At 40.7% G+C, this 18,738-nt stretch overlaps 1 protein-coding gene across 5 annotated transcripts in view; it reads left to right on the top strand.

Annotated features, from left to right (window-relative positions):
- Nucleotides 1-18,738, top strand: part of DCDC1 (doublecortin domain containing 1) — a 452,481-nt gene that overhangs the window by 38,337 nt on the left and 395,406 nt on the right. For all 5 annotated transcript variants that reach the window (XR_005597781.1, XM_039535836.1, XM_039535835.1 and 2 more), the window contains 3 exons: nt 14,849-15,127; nt 16,678-16,834; nt 17,361-17,523. Coding sequence is in view for 4 of the 5 variants with exons in the window: in XM_039535836.1 (XP_039391770.1) it covers nt 14,849-15,127; nt 16,678-16,834; nt 17,361-17,523 (599 nt within the window). In the remaining variant the exon portion in view is untranslated. The remainder of the gene's footprint in view (nt 1-14,848; nt 15,128-16,677; nt 16,835-17,360; nt 17,524-18,738) is intronic.

Genomic DNA, 18,738 nt, shown 5'->3' with positions numbered 1-18,738 from the left:
CGGAGCGGGGTGGCACGGCCTAGCGGCCGGAGTCCATAGACACCCCTTCGGAGCGGGGTAGCACGGCCTAGCGGCCGGAGTCCAACAACCCCCTCTTCGGAGCGGGGTAGCACGGCCTAGCGGCCGGAGTCCAACAACCCCCTCTTCGGAGCGGGGTAGCACGGCCTAGCGGCCGGAATCCAACAACCCCCCTCTTCGGAGCGGGGTAGCACGGCCTAGCGGCCAGCGTCCATAGACACCCCTTCGGAGCGGGGTAGCACGGCCTAGCGTCTGGAGTCCCACAACCCTCTCTTCGGAGCGGGGTAGCACGGCCTAGCGGCCGGAGTCCCACAACCCCCTCTTCGGAGCGGGGTAGCACGGCCTAGCGGTCAGAGTCCATAGACACCCCTTCCCCCGCTTGGCGGGGATCCGCCCGCAACACGCCGAGCGGTACTGCAGCTTTAAGGCTGTCAGTCTCGACAGTCCCCTGGGCAGGGGCGGCTCTAGGCACCAGCAAAACAAGCTGGTGCCTAGGGCGGCAAAATCTAGGGGGCGGCAAAAGGCTGGGTCCCCAGCTCATCCTGCGAGCCGAGGAGCGGCCCGTCCCCTCCCGCCGGGGGGGGCGGCAGGCTGGGCCGGCGGACCTGCCGCAGTCATGCCTGCGGGAGGTCCACCGGAGCCCCGGAACGACTGGACCTGCCGCAGGCATGACTGCGGAGGGGGCGCTCGTCCCGCGGCTCGGCTGGACCTCCCGCAGGCATGACTGCGGCAGCTCAAGCGCGGAGCCGCCGGACCCGCGAACCGTCCGCAGCCGCGGGAGATCCAGCCGAGCCACGCGGTACCAGTGGTCCCTCTGCAGTCATGCCCGCGGGAGGTCCGCTGCTCCCGCGGCTCCGGGGCGCCTCCCGCGCATGACTGCTTGGGGCGGCCAAAAAGGTAGAGCCGCCCCTGCCCCTGGGTCACTTCCTACCCTGTCTAGCTGGACGTCGGCGTTGCGGGAGCAGTTCCCCCGTGGGTCCCTCCTGGCAGGGACGAGTCCCCCCCGGGGTCTCCGGTATGGCCTCTGCTCGGCTGACGCCCCGGTCCAGGCGCACTGGCTCTCCTTTTGCAGGAGCTGACGGTCTGCATCCTTCTCCCCCGGTGGTCAGCCCCAACTGAGCAGACCTGCAGGCTTTTATACTGATCTGCCAGTTGGAGCACGCCCAGCAGAGCTTCCTGGGCGTGGCTTCCTCTGCTATCAAAGCAGGGTTAACCCCCGCTGTACCAGTGCGGGGCTGTCCCGCCCCGTCACAGGGACGAAAACTACTAGAGCGTCCCCTGGGATAGTGATTGGGGTGTGCTATAGACCGTCGGGATCTAGCCTGGATATGGATAGAGAGCTCTTTAATGTTTTTAAGGAGGTAAATACTAATAGGAACTGTATGATCATGGGAGATTTTAACTTCCCGGATATAGATTGGGAAACAAATGCTAGTAATAATAATAGGGCTCAGCTTTTCCTAGACGTGATAGCTGATGAATTCCTTCATCAAGTAGTTGCTGAACCGACGAGGGGGGATCTGATTTTGGTAAGTAACGAGGACCTTGTTGAGGAAATAGTTGTAGGGGACAACCTTGGCTCAAGTGATCATGAGCTAATTCGTTTCAAAATAAATGGAAGGATAAACAAAATTGCATCTGAGACTAAGGTTTATGATTTCAAAAGGGCTAACTTTACTAAATTGAGGCAACTATGTAGGGAAGTGGATTGGACTAACATATTTAGGGATCTAAAGGCAGAAGATGCCTGGGGTTATTTCAGGTTGAAATTGCAGGAGCTGTCAGAGGCATGTATCCCGAGAAAGGGAAAACGGTTCGTAGGTAGCAGTTTTAGACCGAGCTGGATGAGCAAGTGTCTTAGAGGAGTGATTAAGAAAAAACAGAAAGCATACAAGGAGTGGAAAATGGGAGGGATCAGCAAAGAAACCTACCTTATTGAGGTCAGAGGGTGTAGGGAAGCAGTGAGAAAGGCAAAGAGCTGGGTGGAGATGGACCTAGCGAAGGGGATTAAAACCAATAGCAAAAGGTTTTTTAGCCATATAAATAGGAAGAAAACCAAGAAGGAAGAAGTGGGACCGCTTAAAACTTTAAACGGAGTGGAGATTAGGGATAATCTTGGCATGGCACAATATCTGAACGAATATTTTGCCTCGGTCTTTAATGAGGCTAATGAAGGGCTAAGGAATAGTGATAGAGGGACTGATGGGAATGAAGATATGGGGGTAGACATTACGGTATCTGAGGTGGAAGCCAAACTTGAACAGCTTAACGGAAGTAAATCAGGGGGCCCGGATAATCTTCATCCTAGAATATTAAGGGAATTGGCGAGTGAAATTGCAAGCCCGTTAGCGATGATTTTTAATAAATCTCTAAACTCGGGGGTTGTACCGTTTGACTGGAGATTAGCTAATATAGTTCCTATATTCAAGAAGGGGAAAAAAAGTGACCCGGGTAACTACAGGCCTGTTAATTTAACATCTGTAGTATGCAAAGTCATGGAAAAAATTTTAAAGGAGAGAGTGGTTACGGACCTTAAGGCCGATGGCAACTGGGACAAATTACAGCATGGTTTTATGAAAGGTAGATTGTGCCAAACCAACCTGATCTCCTTCTTTGAGAAAGTAACTGATTTTTTAGACAAGGGAAATGCGGTGGATCTAATATATCTTGATTTCAGTAAGGCGTTTGATACGGTACCGCATGAAGAATTACTGGTTAAATTGGAAAAGATGGGGATCGAAAGGAGGTGGATAAGGAGCTGGTTAAAGGGGAGACTGCAGAGGGTCGTATTGAAGGGTGATCTGTCAGGTTGGAGGGGGGTTACCAGTGGAGTTCCTCAAGGTTCGGTTTTGGGTCTGATTTTATTCAATCTATTTATCGCTGACCTCGGAACCGAAAGTAGGAGTGGGCTGATAAAGTTTGCGGATGACACAAAGTTGGGAGGTATTGCCAATTCGGAAAAGGATCGGGATATCCTCCAGGGAGATTTGAATGACCTTGTAAATTGGAGTATTAGTAACAGGATGAAATACAATAGTGAGAAGTGTAAGGTTATGCATTTAGGGATGACTAACAAGAATTTTAGTTATAAGCTGGGGACGCACCAGTTGGAAGTAACGGAGGAGGAGAAGGACCTAGGAGTCCTGGTTGATCGTAGGATGACTATGAGTAGGCAATGTGATGTGGCCGCTAAAAAAGCTAATGCGGTCTTGGGATGCATTAGGCGAGGTATTTCTAGTAGAGAAAAGGAGGTGCTAGTCCCATTATATAAGGCGTTGGTGAGACCTCATTTGGAGTATTGTGTGCAGTTTTGGTCTCCCATGTTTAAGAAGGATGAATTCAAACTGGAACGGGTACAAAGAAGGGCCACTAGAATGATCCGAGGAATGGAAAGCCTGTCGTATGAAAGGAGACTTGAGGAGCTCGGTTTGTTTTCCTTAACCAAAAGAAGGATAAGAGGAGATATGATTGCACTCTTTAAATATATCAGAGGGATAAATACCAGGGAAGGAGAGGAATTATTTCAGCTCAGTGCTAATGTGGACATGAGGACAAATGGATATAAATTGTCAGTCAGGAAATTTGGGCTTGAAATTAGACGAAGGTTTCTAACCATCAGAGGAGTGCAATTCTGGAACAGCCTACCGAGGGAAACAGTGGGGGCGAAGGACCTCCATGACTTTAAGATTAAGCTAGATAAGTTTATGGAGGGGATGGTATGATAGGATAACGGGTTTAGTCAATAGGTCAATAACATGCCACAATGGTAATTAGTACAAAGGGTCACTGATAGGATATTGTTAGCCTTTTTCCAGAGGGTCTGGCTTGAGAGTCTTGCCCGCATGCTCGGGGTTCAGCTGATCACCATATTTGGGGTCGGGAAGGAATTTTCCTCCAGGGTAGATTGGCTGTGGCCGTGGAGGTTTTTCGCCTTCCTCCGAAGCATGGGGCAGGAGTCGCTTGCTGGTGGATTATATGCTACTAGAAGTCTTTAAATCATGATTTCGAGCATTCAACAGCAGAGTCAAGGGAGAGAATTATTTCAGGAGTGGGTGGATCGGCTTATGTGGCCTGCATCTTGCAGGAGGTCAGACTAGATGATCATAATGGTCCCTTCTGATCTTGGATTCTATGATTCTATGATTCTAGGTGGAAGTTTCGCCTAGGGCGCGAAACATCCTTGCACCCGTCCTGAGAAGTGGGCAACATTATCTCCAGCAAATGTAAACAAACTTGTTTGTCTGAGCGATTGGTTGAATGAGAAGTAGTACTGAGTGGACTTGCAGGCTCTACAATTTTACATTTTTTAATTCAGTCTTTTTTGTACATAATTCTACATTTGTAAGCTCAACTTCCGTGATAAAGAGATTGCATTACAGTACTTGTATTAGGTGAATTGAAAAATACTATTTCTTTTGTTTTTTACAGTTCAAATATTTGTAATAAAAATAAATATAAAGTGAGCACTGCACACTTTGTATTCTGTGATGTAATTGAAATCAATATATTTGAAAACATAGAAAACATCCAAAATGTTTATATAAATGATATTCTATTATTGTTTAACAGTTCGATTAATTGCAATTAATTTTTTTAATCACGCAATTAATCGTGATTCTTTTTTTTAATCGCTTGGACAGCCCCAGTTTATACATTTATCACGATATTGTCTCAGTGCTTCAGGAGAGTAACTGGTGATACGATACTCTTAAGTAACTTAGCCCAGTTAGTGGTTCCTACATTGTTTCCTGTTGTTTTATTCTCAAAGAGTTTATAATCAAACTAGATAAAAAACAAAGTATTGAGGAAATGGTTGTAACATAACCAATAACCGTAGTTTAATTTTTAAATAAAGTTTGTGTTTAGATTATATTGTAAGCAAAATAAACTTCACCTCTACTTGCTTATTTTAAACCCCTCCCCCTTATTCTCTCTGTCTGAAACCAATTGCGGTTCGATCAGCTTTGGTATTGGGAGAGGAAAAACCAGGCTGGACCAGAATAAGGTTTAAAGCCAAGTGGCTGCATTTATTGGGGGGATAGTTACAATGTTGGCCGAGGAGGGGGGCAATTCTTAGCTGGGATGTTATTAAACAATACTAACACACCCAAAAATCATTAACAATACAAATCTATACTGCTCACTGCTTCACACTGAGTAGGCAGACACATCAATTACACAAGGAGGAAATCGGGTTCGTCAGAGCGGTGCCCGGTGCAACACAGAAAAGAGACCCACAGGCCACTGCCTCAACCGCCCTTGCTTTCACACTAAGGGATTTACCAAGAGTGTGGTGCGGCTGCGATTGTGCAGGTTCCACTCACACAGACCGCGGGGACAGAAACCCCTTGGTCAGCTAATCCTCAGGTGGAGACAGCACCCAGCACCAAGCACTCCAGACAAAGACAGAGCAGTAACTCACACAACTTAAAACGGTCTATATTTAAGTATCTACTAAAACTCAGAACAACTACACAAACTAAACAACTGTGCAATTATGAGCTCAATAATTCAACTCTCATATACTGTATACACACTTGGTACCAAGTTAGGAAGGGGGAAAAAGAGGGGAAGCTAGGTAAGCAAACTGTCAGAAATTAGAAAGCAAATACCGCACTCCAGGCGCAGCTGACCAGCAGAGCAGACACCAGAAGCATGACGAGCTGATAGAAATAGATCCAAAATGATAAATCCAAAGCGATGACGAATCCAAAACGACACGACATGAGCTAGCTATAACGGGAGGAGACCCTGGCTGAAAGGTTGATCAGGCCCTTCAGCTGACACGCGGATACTCCACAAAAATTTTGGGGGGAAACCTATTTTTATTCGAAGGGTCTCACTCACTTGTGTCAGCATCTGATTGGTCCCTGGCTCCTACACCCTTCAGGCTCCGAACTGTTGCCCCCCACGCCTACAGGATCTGCACACGGCACACTGGCATCTCTGCACAAGGCACTAGCCTGACCCCTAGATGACCAAGCAAAAGAGTGGGAAAATGCACACAGCACTATAATGTTGCACACCGCATCTCAGGGTTGCACACGACACCACGGTGTTGCTGGGCAGAATTAGGTCTCTGTCCTCTCCTGTGGAACAAGAACCTGGTCCAAGATGGAGGCTGCCTTGACCTTTTAACAGAACAAGATATCCGTGGACCGACAATTGGCCATACAGAGCCATAACTATGTATAGGGTTGCGACACTCTCCTACTTGTTTCTATAAGATGCCCTCCACTGTGGAGCCCATTCCTCACAATGTACCCCATGCCATTAGTCCTTTTTTCTTTCTTATCACCATGTCTCTAGTGTAGCTAAAATATGGCTTAATATATATCCATAACCAACACTGAAAACTTAAACTTGGACCAGGTGGCCTACATGCAGCAGCTCTTGCAGATAAGCTAAAAGGAGAGCCTCCTCTACCTGGCTGATTTAGTAACAGCTGTGCTGATCCTATTTTGTTAGAGATGGTTCTTATTGCATTCCTTCCTCTGTCTCAGATATGGGGAGTCTTTTGTTTGGACTGTGAGGTGAAAAAAAATCCTGGGGCCCCTTTAAGGATTCCCCCCCCCTCCCGCAGTGGTGTGGGGACCTCTGCTTCCTTGTGGGCTTAGGGAAGGGTTAATGGTGACCAGGAGGGAGTCCTAGTTTATTGGTCAAACTGAAGGGTGCAGTGGTAGCCCAGGCTCCTGTGTAACCTTGGGAAGTATTTATAAGCCCTTTCCCCTGTTTAACATACCAGTCTGCACCTGTGAGAAATAGCCCCCATCATCCCCACACTCTTGAGATTACAATAGAACTGGGTTTCTGGGTCCTGCTCTGAGCATCATGGGAATCACCTTTTGGGCTGGGAAGGTTGGTCTGGGTGATCTTCCCCTCAGGAACCCACAGACCTGGGATAAGTCTTGACTTCTCTGAAGTCAATAATAAAACTCCCATTGATTTCAACAGAGCCATGATTTTATTCCCAGGTGGTAGGTGAGATGGTAAAATGTTCATCTTTTTTTACCTTGGCAGGCATCCAGTGCAGATGCTTATTTAAAGGGATCCTGGTTCCCTGATAAACAGGAGCTGGAAGAGCATTTGTAAAGAATCTGGGGCATAAGTTGTGTCCTAATGTCTGGTATAGTGAGAGGCCACCACTTTTCCTCCATGCTCTCAACTCTTGTATGAGGGGAGGATGGTGCGGTCCCAGCAATGGTGCTAGGAGCAGGTTAAAGGTTTGGAGGAGTGAGGGCTTGAGGCAGTCTTCTCCAAGTGGTACAGATTCTAGAAGAAAGTTGATCTGCATTGGATGAGTTATTGCCAGATAATTTCCCAGATGTGATAAATTAATAAAATTGGAGCATCGTTAAATCATATTCCTGGTGTCTTGTCTTTCTTCTTGTGATGCCTGAGACAAATATACACATGCAAGATATTGAATTTTAAAAAATAACTACCAAATGGGAATGAAACTGTGGCTCCAGTGAAGTCAATGGCAAAACCCCCACTGATTTAAATAGGGCCGGGATTTTACCATATGTGTATAATTCGTGTTGTAACTTTCTTGTTAAGTAAAATTGGACATAGTGTTATCACAACAGTATTATGATGATATCAGTGCAAGCCTCTTGCTGAAAAGATATCAGACCAAAATATAATGAAACAATGAGAGTACAATCAATGGAGAGTACATTACAGTATCAACTCAAAATGATAAAGATATAAATCTACTAGAGTGGCATGGTCTGTCAATACAAAGTTATATTAATGCAGTTATTTGCAGTAGACAATTAGGTGGCAAAACAAAATAGTATCAGTGCAAGTCTATATAAACATGTATATGATGCCTGGAGGAATATAGGGTAGCAATGTGAACTTCCGTTATAGCTAAGTCTCAATACTTTCATTATTTAAATGTTTTATGAGGATAAATATTTAGAGATATATAAACTAGCTTGGCATCTAGATTGTACTAGTTACAGTTAGTCCAACAAGAAGTTTAACTACTATTAAAATAGTAATAAGATAAAGTTTAGCTGAAAATACAATTAATATTAAAATAAATAGCTATGTCTCTTGAGCAAGGTTTTAAGTGCTCCAAAAATATAAAGCAAGAAATATATGCTTGTCAAATATACAGTATAAATAAATAATTTAGGTGAAAATGGATGACTAGATATAACAAAGAGACGACCAAATAATGAAGGGCTAAAGAGTGGTTGTTACATTTGATGTACTTCATTGTATATTGTAAGTAATTGCTATCCATAAAAATTCTATGGCTTCTGTATGAGAAAAAGGAGACAATTTGACAGGCAACACTGGTACTAAGCGACAGCAAGTACAAATCCTTGGCAACTGTCATTATCCTGCTGTTGAATTCACATCCAAAACTGTGTGATAACTTCAACCTGCATACTTGTTATTGAACCAGGGTCTGTCAAAGTAGCCACATTTTCACTTATGAATAGGATTGTTAGCCTCATGTAGATTTATGTGTTAGAAAACTCAAAACTGTGTAGAATGCTTTCTTTTATTTAAAAAATACTATTGTTTTGTGCTTAAATAATAAAAAATAGGTTGATGTGTATCCTGGTTAAATTTACATGGATAGTTTGAAAATCTCTTTGAAAAATTTATAGTAAAATAAAACTTCTATGTTGTATCTAAATTAATTTAAAGTGTATGAATTAGAGCTTAGAATAATTTGCTTTTATAATAACTACAAACATCTCTCTAAAAACTTCCTCAATATAATCACACAAAGAAGCAATTCTAGAACTGCTAGTAAATATGCAATAAAGATTTTAGGCCTTAGTACACATAGGATTTGGGATTCTTTTGTTTCTTTCATTTAAGCATCTTGAGTCTGTCCTATTGCTTTAATTCTTGGCCACTTTTTTTCTCAATATTAAACCCAATAGTAGTAGCCCTACACAAGCATGTTTCTTTGTGCCACAAACATGGGATTACAACTTTTTGGCTTGATTTTTACATTGATCTGAACAGGAATTTTGCGTTAATAAGGAGTGAAAAATCGTACATTTTACCATGGCACTTAATGTCATTTCACAGATCACATGACAAAGTCTCTAAAAAGATATCAGAGGGATAGCCGTGTTTGTCTGGATCTGTAAAATGCGACAAAGAGTCCTGTGGCACCTTATAGACTAACAGAAGTATTGGAGCATAAGCTTTCGTGGGTGAATACCCACTTCGGGTGCCACAGGACTCTTTGTCGCTTTCTAAAAAAATAGTGTAGTTTTTCCAAGAGTTAACATTATGTGGTCAGACATACTTCAGCGCAGGGTCTGGTGGGGAGCCGTGATCCCCTACAGGGTAGACAAGGCCAGGAGGTATGTGTATAGAGAGGTGGCCAAATTCCTTGGGACCATAAGAAGGACAGTAATTTCACATCCTGGCACAGTATAAGGGGCAGCAGAGTTGTTTCAGGAAGATGAGGTTCACCTTTCTCTCTTAGGCCTGGTCTACACTACGCGTTTAAACCGGTTTTAGGAGCATTAAACCAATTTAACGCCACACCCGTCCACACTAAGAGGCCTTTTATATTGGTATAAAGGGCTCTTTAACCCGGTTTCTGTACTCCTCCCTAATGAGAGGAGTAGCGCTAATATCGGTATTACCATATCGGATTAGGGTTAGTGTGGCCGCAGATCGACGGTATTGGCCTCCGGGCGGTATCCCACAGTGCACCATTGACCGCTCTGGACAGTAATCTGAACTCGGATGCAGTGGCCAGGTAGACAGGAAAAGCCCCGCGAACTTTTGAATATTTCCTGTTTGCCCAGCGTGGAGCTCCGATCAGCACGTGTGGCGATGCAGTTAAAAATCAAAATAAAGAAAGAGCTCCCGCATGGACCATGCGGACGTGATCGCTGTAAGGGCAGGCAAATCTGTTCTATCAGCGCTCCGTTACAGAAGATGAATTAAAAAACATTTTAAAAAAATCTCCAGACAGACGCCATAGCAGGGACTCAGCGCACTGCTGCGTGACAAGCGTAACGGAAAGCCAAGGAATCAAATGGACGCTCATGGACTGGAGGACTCAAGCTATCCCACAGTTCCTGCAGTCTCTCTGAAAAGCATTTGCATTCTTGGCTGAGCTCCAAATGCTTCTAGGGTCAAACACAGTGTCCGCGGTGGGTCAGGGCATAGCTCGGCAATTTACGCCCCTTTTACATGTCACCCTATCTTTACTGAATGCTGCAGATAGACGCAATGCCGCAGCACTGAACACCAACATCCTTGCTCCCCCCCCACCATGGGTGGCTGATGGTGCAACATGACTGGTACCCGTCCTCATCATCAGCCTATTAGCACATGGGGCAGTGCAAAAGGGCTGGTAACCATGCTGACTAGCATCTGTCAGGTCAATCAAGGGCACCTGGCCCTAATTTTTCCTGGTAGATGGTGCAGTATGGCTGATAACCATCGTCATCATAGCAATAGGGGGCTGAGCTCTGTCAGCCCCCACCCTTCATGTGTAAAAAAAAGATTCAATTGCCCCTGGACTAGCAGAGGGATGCTGGGCTCCTCTTCTCCACACTCCTTACTGTCCTGTCTGGACTATCATAGCAGCTGGAGGCTGCCTTCCACTCATTTCTCACTAACAAGTCAGTGTGTCTTATTCCTGCATTCTTTATTACTTCATCACACAAGTGGGGGGACAATGCTACGGTAGCCCAGGAGAGCTGGGGGAAGAACGGAATCAACAGGTGGGATTGTTGCAGGAGCACCCCCTGTGAATAGCATACAGCTCATAATTTCTGCAGGATCTGACACAGAGCAGCTGTGCTCTCTGATACAGTGGTTCTCTAGTACACTTGCCCATATTCTAGGCAGGACTGTTTCTATTTTTAGATACCAAAAAGGAGGAATTGACTCAGGGAGTCATTCCCAATTTTGCACCCCTGGCTAAGAGCAGCAGCAGCAAATGGTGCAAAACAACTGGTAGCCATGATCATCTTTTTACTAATTTATGGATTGGTAGATGGTGCAGTATGGCTGGTAACCATCTCTGCTGTCATGCAAAAGCAAAAGCATGCTGCTGTGTAGCGCTGCTGAATCGCCTCTGTCAGCGGCATCTAGTACACATACGGTGACAGTCACAAAAGGCAAAACAGGCTCCATGATTGCCATGCTATGGAATCTGCCAGGGCAATCCAGGAAAAAAAGGCGCGAAATGCTTGTCTGCCGTTGCTTTCCCAGAGGAAGGAGTGACTGACGACATTTACCCAGAACCACCCGCGACAATGACAATGATTTTTGCCCCATCAGGCACTGGGATCTCAACCCGGAAATTCCAAGGGGCGGGGGAGGCTGCGGGAACTATGGGATAGCTACGGAATAGCTACCCACTGTGCAACGCTCCAGAAGTCGATGCTAGCCTCGGACCGTGGACGCACACCACCAATTTAATGTGTTTAGTGTGGCCGCGCGCACTCGATTTTATACAATCTGTTTTACAAAACCGGTTTATGCAAATTCGGAATAGTCCCGTAGTGTAGACGTACCCTTAGGTGCCGTCATTTTTTAACTGATATAAAAGATGGCATTAGAAGATGTCTGGGAACCCGACTGGGTGTGGGGAGGAGGCAGCCAAGCTAACTGATAGCACCTCCTTGTGGCAGATGTCCAGTGCAGGTACTCCATAGGGAAGGTATACAGTGACCAGATAAATGGCTTGGAAAAGGACTTAAAAAGAGGTTTCAGAGTAGCAGCCGTGTTAGTCTGTATCCACAAAAAGAACAGGAGTACTTGTGGCACCTTAGAGACTAACAAAGTCTCTAAGGTGGCACAACTACTCCTGTTCTTTTTAAAAAGAGGTGTTTGTTAAAGGAGCGAACAGGGGACAGTTGGGGACTTCTGTGATTGGTACGGCAGGGAGCCAACCCCCCATTCTTATAGCCCGCCTTAACCCTCCTACAAGGCGGAGGTGGATGGTATGGTCCCGGCAATGGATTTACTGGAGGGACTGGGAGGCAAAAAGAGGGGAAGCTGGTGGTAACCCCTCTCCCCAGGTATGGAAAAAGAGGGGGAACTGGTAAAAGCCCCCCAGGTAACTAGGGAATAAACATGGGGGTTATCTGCACTGTACACTTATCTGCTGGGTAGTCCCAGACATCTAATAATAAAGTTGTGACCTGATTGAACCCATGTTAAATGTCTCCTGTCCTTTCAGCATAACCAGACAATGAACTATAGGAGCCCTACACAAACATGTTTCGTTGTGCCAGAAACATGGGATTACAACCTTTTGGCTCGATTTAACATTGATCTGAACAGGATTTTTGCCTTAATAAAGAGTGAGGAATCATACATTTTACCATGGCACTTAATGTCATTTCACAAATCACATGACAAAGTCTCTAAAAACATAGTGTAGTTTTTCACTACAGGCTGAGCTCTTCACCCTATGATATATTAAGTCTCCAATGAACTGTGTGCAAGGGTTGTGTCCAAACTAGCATTTTCTTAACATGTCCCATCATTGCACTACCTCAAGTATAAGTCTGCTGTTGGTAGCAAATGTGGTACTAGAGTAGACTAACTGTTGGCATGTTAACCCTCTGTAGATTGCACCCCAGTTAAAATATGGGTGCTGTTGACCCACCTGTGTATACTAGTGTTCTTACCCTGGTAAAACTGAACAATGATGGTGCAATGATGGAAAATTTTAAGAAGATGCTAGTGTGTACAAAGGCTACCTATGTTAGTCTCACACCTATTTTCCTTTAATAACAGACTTATTCACCAACAGGTCATTTATAAAGTGGCATATGTGGTTGAAAAAATATTTCTAAAATTCATTAGCGGTAAATATTAAGTAATAATTCTTTACTAAAATAAATGACTCCCTTGTTAGTTTATTTTTCAGAGGTAAAGCCAAGGCAGTTAATATTCTAACAAAATAATTCACTGTTCAGTAAGGATTAGTACCAAGGATTTTTTTTTTCAGTAATAAGTAATGGGATTTAGTAGATTTTATTGTAAAAAGGAAAACAAGATATTCTTCACTTTTCAAATGGCCCATAAGACAGCCTTGCAGGAAAATGAACATTTACAAGATATTAATGTCTTTTTTGTCTCACTAATCAGAATTCAAAACACACCTCAATATGTTTGTAGCCATAATGCTACATAGATTTTTTTTCTTGATTTAACTCAAACTCGTAACATTAATTTAATCACAGTATTTTGATATATAATATTTGAATTGCTTTGTTAAATATACTTCAAGATGTGCAAAAAATATCTTATAATTTGTGGGTGTGACATCACCGGGCTCTTGTAGTTCATCGGAACAATGTGACACTCATGAATTATGAAAATCTGCATGCTAGAGTGAGAAGCTGACCATGTCAGACTCTTCTGTTTCTTCTGCTTGGCTGTTGATACTACTAAGACACCCTCCAGTCGTAAGAAAAGAGTGAATGAAAAATAAATTGTGATCTATATCTGGATCTATAAAATGCCAATCTTGTGGTGCATTACATCATTTATTTCTATGACATCAACATAATATTAGTCTCAAACTTAGAGCTGTCTGTTGTTTATTCTCTATTTTTGTTCTTTTTTTAAAAAAAATGCCTTATGATTGTTATTTTTTATTGATATAAGTGAATTTATTGCATAGTTTAAGTGAAGCAAGACTAGCACTGGTCTGACTCAGGCATAAATCAGGTGGGTTCTGCTACCTGCCCCAGATATAGCTCTTTCAGTTTTCCTCAATCTTGACCTTCAGCAGTTCCTGCTATTCTAATTCTGGAACTTGCTTAAGCAGAGCTTAATTGAGCTAAATTCGGCAATGGTTTTATGACATGCACAAGTGAAGACTAATATAAAACTATTCAAACACATTTTTACTAATGACTTGAACAAGAATTTGAACCTGGGTCTTCAGGGTTAGAGCTTAGTAGTGGAGGAAAGGACAGATTTCTTAGTACAAAAACAAAATGAAAACCAAAACACACACAAAACTATTTTAAGGGGACACGAACAGGTTAAAAATAATTTGGAAATGCCTTTACTTTTGTTATTAGTAACATCTTAGATTGTTAAAGCAACATTTAAAAATTATTTACATTTTACTTGTTATATTGTTTGCCTACACTTAGGGAAATGCAAAAAGTAAACAATGAAAGTAAATTTGCACTTTTTGCTTTTGTTTCTAGTCAATTTCACATTGAGGTACTCATTCACTGCCACAATTCTGCAATATATGAATCACACAAGTTGTAGAGAAAAGTGTATTCATTTTATAAAAGATTGATGTGTCTAGTAGGTTTTTTTTTGTAATTTCAGTGAATATTTTTATCATTGGATTTTGTAAAACTTAATTTTTATTGAAACTACGGCTGGGATTTACAAAAGAACTATAGGGATTGAGGTGCCTAATTCCTGCTGAATTTCTGTCTAACTCCCTTTGAAAATCTCAGGCTACATTTGATAGAATCTCAGTTTACTTTTTTGTCAATGGTGTGTTATTTTGTTTTATTATATCTAAGTTGAATAAAACAAAATACTTTGTTATCTTAAAAATAGTTTTAAAGCATATTGAAAATCTTATTTTCCTCCTTGAGATTTTGTCTTGGACTGTTTTCAAAATCTACTAATTATTATGACAATTTCTTGGTGCCTTAATGATTTGGTTTCCTTTTCTTCCACTTTTCAAGTGTACATTGACATTAAATAAGTTCACCCATGCTTGTCACTTATCAGGTTTTCCCAAGACCTCACAGATTCAATAATTACTTAAACTAAGCAAAAGGCCAGCATAAGAGGATATAATTTTATGTTTTTCTCCATATTTTTCTTTCAGAAAATTTATTTCACCCTATGCAAAAACAGCAATTAAAAATACTGACAGAAAGCAAAACTCTAGACAGCCTCTGTTTGGCCCTAACATTCATCTGCAATCGGCAGTGGTATCAAGAAGGTCAGGACTTCAAGATTGTTCCACACATCAAACAAAATCAGTTCAGAGCAGTGATAGAATATCAAACCTAGGCAGCTACAAATCAGACAGTACAAACAATTTCTGCCTTATATTGCCATCCAAGAGAAACAGACCTGTCAGTGCTCCAGCAGGTCAGCTAAGGTAATCAAAGCTGTTCTGTGTTGTTTTTAACTGTGACTGTTGATGCTGTTTCTCCTTTCAACAGAAATCATAATGATGCTTCAATTGATACTCCAAAACATATAAATAAAAGACATTGCTAATTTTATTCATTTTTAAGATTTATTGCATTCTTTAAGATTTATTTTTAGTGTCATGTGTGTGTGCACGTGCACATAATACATTTATATATATACAGCATAAACTGCATCCATTAGCCCTCTGTGTATATTTTTATAATTTCACACAAAAAGCAGTTTAATGATAATTTGTAGTAATACCTCATTAAGAGTCAGACTCTAAATTCCTTACTCACATGGGTTAGCAGTTTCTCACACAATAACTTCTTGACTTTAATGAGACTACTTGTGTTAAGAAGTGCCCACCAGTATGAATAAGGGATTAAAAATCTTATAGAACAAAAAGTCCTTTAACTATTACTTTCATTACAGAGCGAGAAACTTGGAAATAGTCAAATACCTCTACTTTATGGTTATGGGCATAAAAGTACTTATTCTGTAAAGGTTCAATCCAGTGCCCTTTAAAATTGTTTGAAAGATTCTCATTTAGCGGAGTTGAATCAGATGCTTAGGCCTCAAACCTGCTCTGAGTTCTTTATAGTTGGACCTTGCACCTACACAGAGCTCAGTGCAGGATTGTGGCCTTAGATTACCAATGTTCTTGTTAAAACATGCAGCTTTCCTATAGTTATGCAATAGAAATTCTTTGTTTTCTAAGAAAAGCCTTACAGTACAATAGCACTATAGATTTTTTTTTGTGGAATTACCCTTTTAAAAATCGTTTTGAGGGTATTTTTTCTTTATTGGATGTTAGTGCATTTCATTTCATTCTGCTAATGGCATTGAATGTATTTTGCATTCTAAAGAACGGAAACATTGACATAAGGCCCCATTCTACAGTCTATTTGCTATCAAAGTCTATGGGAATTTTGCCTGAATGAAGGCTACAGCATTAGCTCTTAATTTTTCAACTAAGAGCAAATAATTAAGTTATATTGAATTATAAAGAAAATGACTTATGCACTGAAAACACTAATAAGAATATTGTTAACTTTTCTAGTACCAAGTTTATTATTTACATTTAGTCAAATGCTGGTGGTATTGGAGACTAATTTTTAAAGATTGAAGAGATCTTTTTTCTTATAAAAGCCAGAATAAAAAGGGCTCTGAAGATGCTGCATAACAACTTCATACTTGAGTTATAATGGTGCTCTCTGAATGTGGTGTATTACAAATAAAATATGCTAAATATCTAAAATAAACTAAATATGTGATAGAAGAATATCATTCTAAATCTATTTTATTTAAAGGAGTTCAATTTCCTTACATAGTGTATTAAAAACTCAGGTATTCTGATTTAAATATCTATAATGTGAAGAGTCATCAAGGGTTTATATTAGAAATATTAATTTTACGTAATTGTATATAAAAAGACCTTAGAAATAGATGCTTTCAACAAAATACAAATTTACTTTTTCTCTGATGAAGCTAAATTGGTTTTATTTGCAACAGATGTACACAGTTCTCTTCCCCAAGACTCCAGCTGGCCCAGAAAGAATCTGAAGTGCCCCAAGTTATTAAATGCCAGCCAAGGGTAATCAAAGTAACAGCTTACAAGAATGGCACAAGAAGTATCTTTGCTAGGATTGCTGTACCATCCATTAAGCTGGTAAATACTAATCAAAAGTTTTCTTACATGCATTAACTTTATTTATAGTTTGTACTTTATACCAGCAGTTAAAGAAAGAAGTTGCCTTTTATTTTAAAATGAGCTAATATTAAAATTCTTCCTTTCCAGCATATGTATAATATACATATAAAATACACATAAAATTTGTGAATAATTAACACATACTACAGTATAAACACTGTTCAAATAAATAGGAGTTACAGAGTGTAAAATGTTGAGTTCATTCATAACAAATTACAATACTGTGTGAGACTAAAAATAGTAATTTTTGAAAATTCTTTGTAATGTTACATTATCTACTGTGTTTTCATCATCCTGTTATCAGTTAACTGCCAGCAAAGATTACAAAAAAACTAAGTTACTTATAGTGCAGTTACTATGGTTGGTAAGTCATTTAAGCATGCATTTCTAATTTTTAGTCCTGATCCTTTCACTAAATGTTGGTCATGTTGTGAATATATTTTTCTGTCGCAATCAATATTCCTTACCTCTTGCCTTCATTTAGCTGCTGGAGGAGTGCACTGAAAAACTGAATCTGAACATGGCTGCACGACGAGTGTTCTTGGCAGACGGCACTGAAGCACTAGAACCTAAAGACATACCCCATGATGCCGACATTTATATTTCAACTGGAGAGCCTTTTTTAGATCCATTCAAAAAAATTAAAGGTAAAAAAACAAATACTATATGGCTTCAGGGGTGCAATTAAAAATGATTTTCATCCTCTCTTTTTGCATGGTTTAACAAAACTAATGTTTACTCATTTAGAGCTCAGTAAGAGGATAATGTGCTTAATGAAAGAAAAATCTACTGACAGCCATGTTTATTGCCCTTCATTAGCATTGGTGCTTAATTTAATATAGATCTGAATAGACATTAGGGAGCCTGCAGGAGGTTAAATGGTGAAAATATAATAAATTAAATCAGAGATTATTGAATTTACTCTTTAGTTTCAGTGACACCTAACAGACACAATTAATTAGGCTTATTACACTAGGAAGAAAATAGTTCAGCATTTCAGAGAGCATTTATTAATTTAGTCATTTGACCTTTATGAAAAATCATTAAAATAATTATTGGGATGTTTATACAACAAGTTCGAATATTTACACTCAGATGTACATATCATTCAGATGTGAATGTTTTATTATTTTAAAATTGTTCATTACAAACATTAAAGCTTCCCCACTCTATTTCATCCCTTTTTCAGTACAATCATCAAATGATATTTGTACACACACACATAATGCTGTTTCTGACTCATTTACTTTTGAAATTTGGATGTAAATATTGTTTTCATTCATATTTTAAGATGATGGAGTACATTCTGGGATTTGTACAATTAATTTTGATGAAGTTTTACAAAATTAACTTAAATAGTGTTCTGTATCAAAGTCACAATACTTCTACTAAATACTTTCTATTAAATCATCAAAACAGCTGGCAGTTATGATAAGCTACAATGTTAGTTAGAATAAAAATTAGCTAGCTAAATTATTACAAAAAGCCAGATGACTGACTGGGAAATTTTATGTTTGTTAAGGATTAACCTGTGTTACCAGTGTGCCATTCCAACAAGAGACAAAAATGAAATCCTTTTTTTTTTTCTTTGGAGGGGGTTGGATTATAAAAATACTTGTGGTGCCTAAAAGTGCAATGCAGTGCATTTAACAATGATCTTGGGATAAATAAATAAATTTTATAAAAACATTTAACTAATGTGTACGTTTTACATCTTTGCTCTAATGAGAATTTTTAGCCTTTTCTTCTGTAGTTATAATTATGTTTTCTTTCTCTCTTTTTAAAAGCACCAATGGTTTATTTTAAAATTACTTTTGTTACCTTGAAAGAACAGTTTCTAGCACAAATATATTTACTGCTAA

This window comes from Mauremys reevesii, linkage group 4 (genome assembly GCF_016161935.1).
Source record: "Mauremys reevesii isolate NIE-2019 linkage group 4, ASM1616193v1, whole genome shotgun sequence".
In the NCBI taxonomy this organism is placed as follows: domain Eukaryota; kingdom Metazoa; phylum Chordata; order Testudines; family Geoemydidae; genus Mauremys; species Mauremys reevesii.
This window is presented reverse-complemented; position numbering and strand designations above follow the sequence as displayed.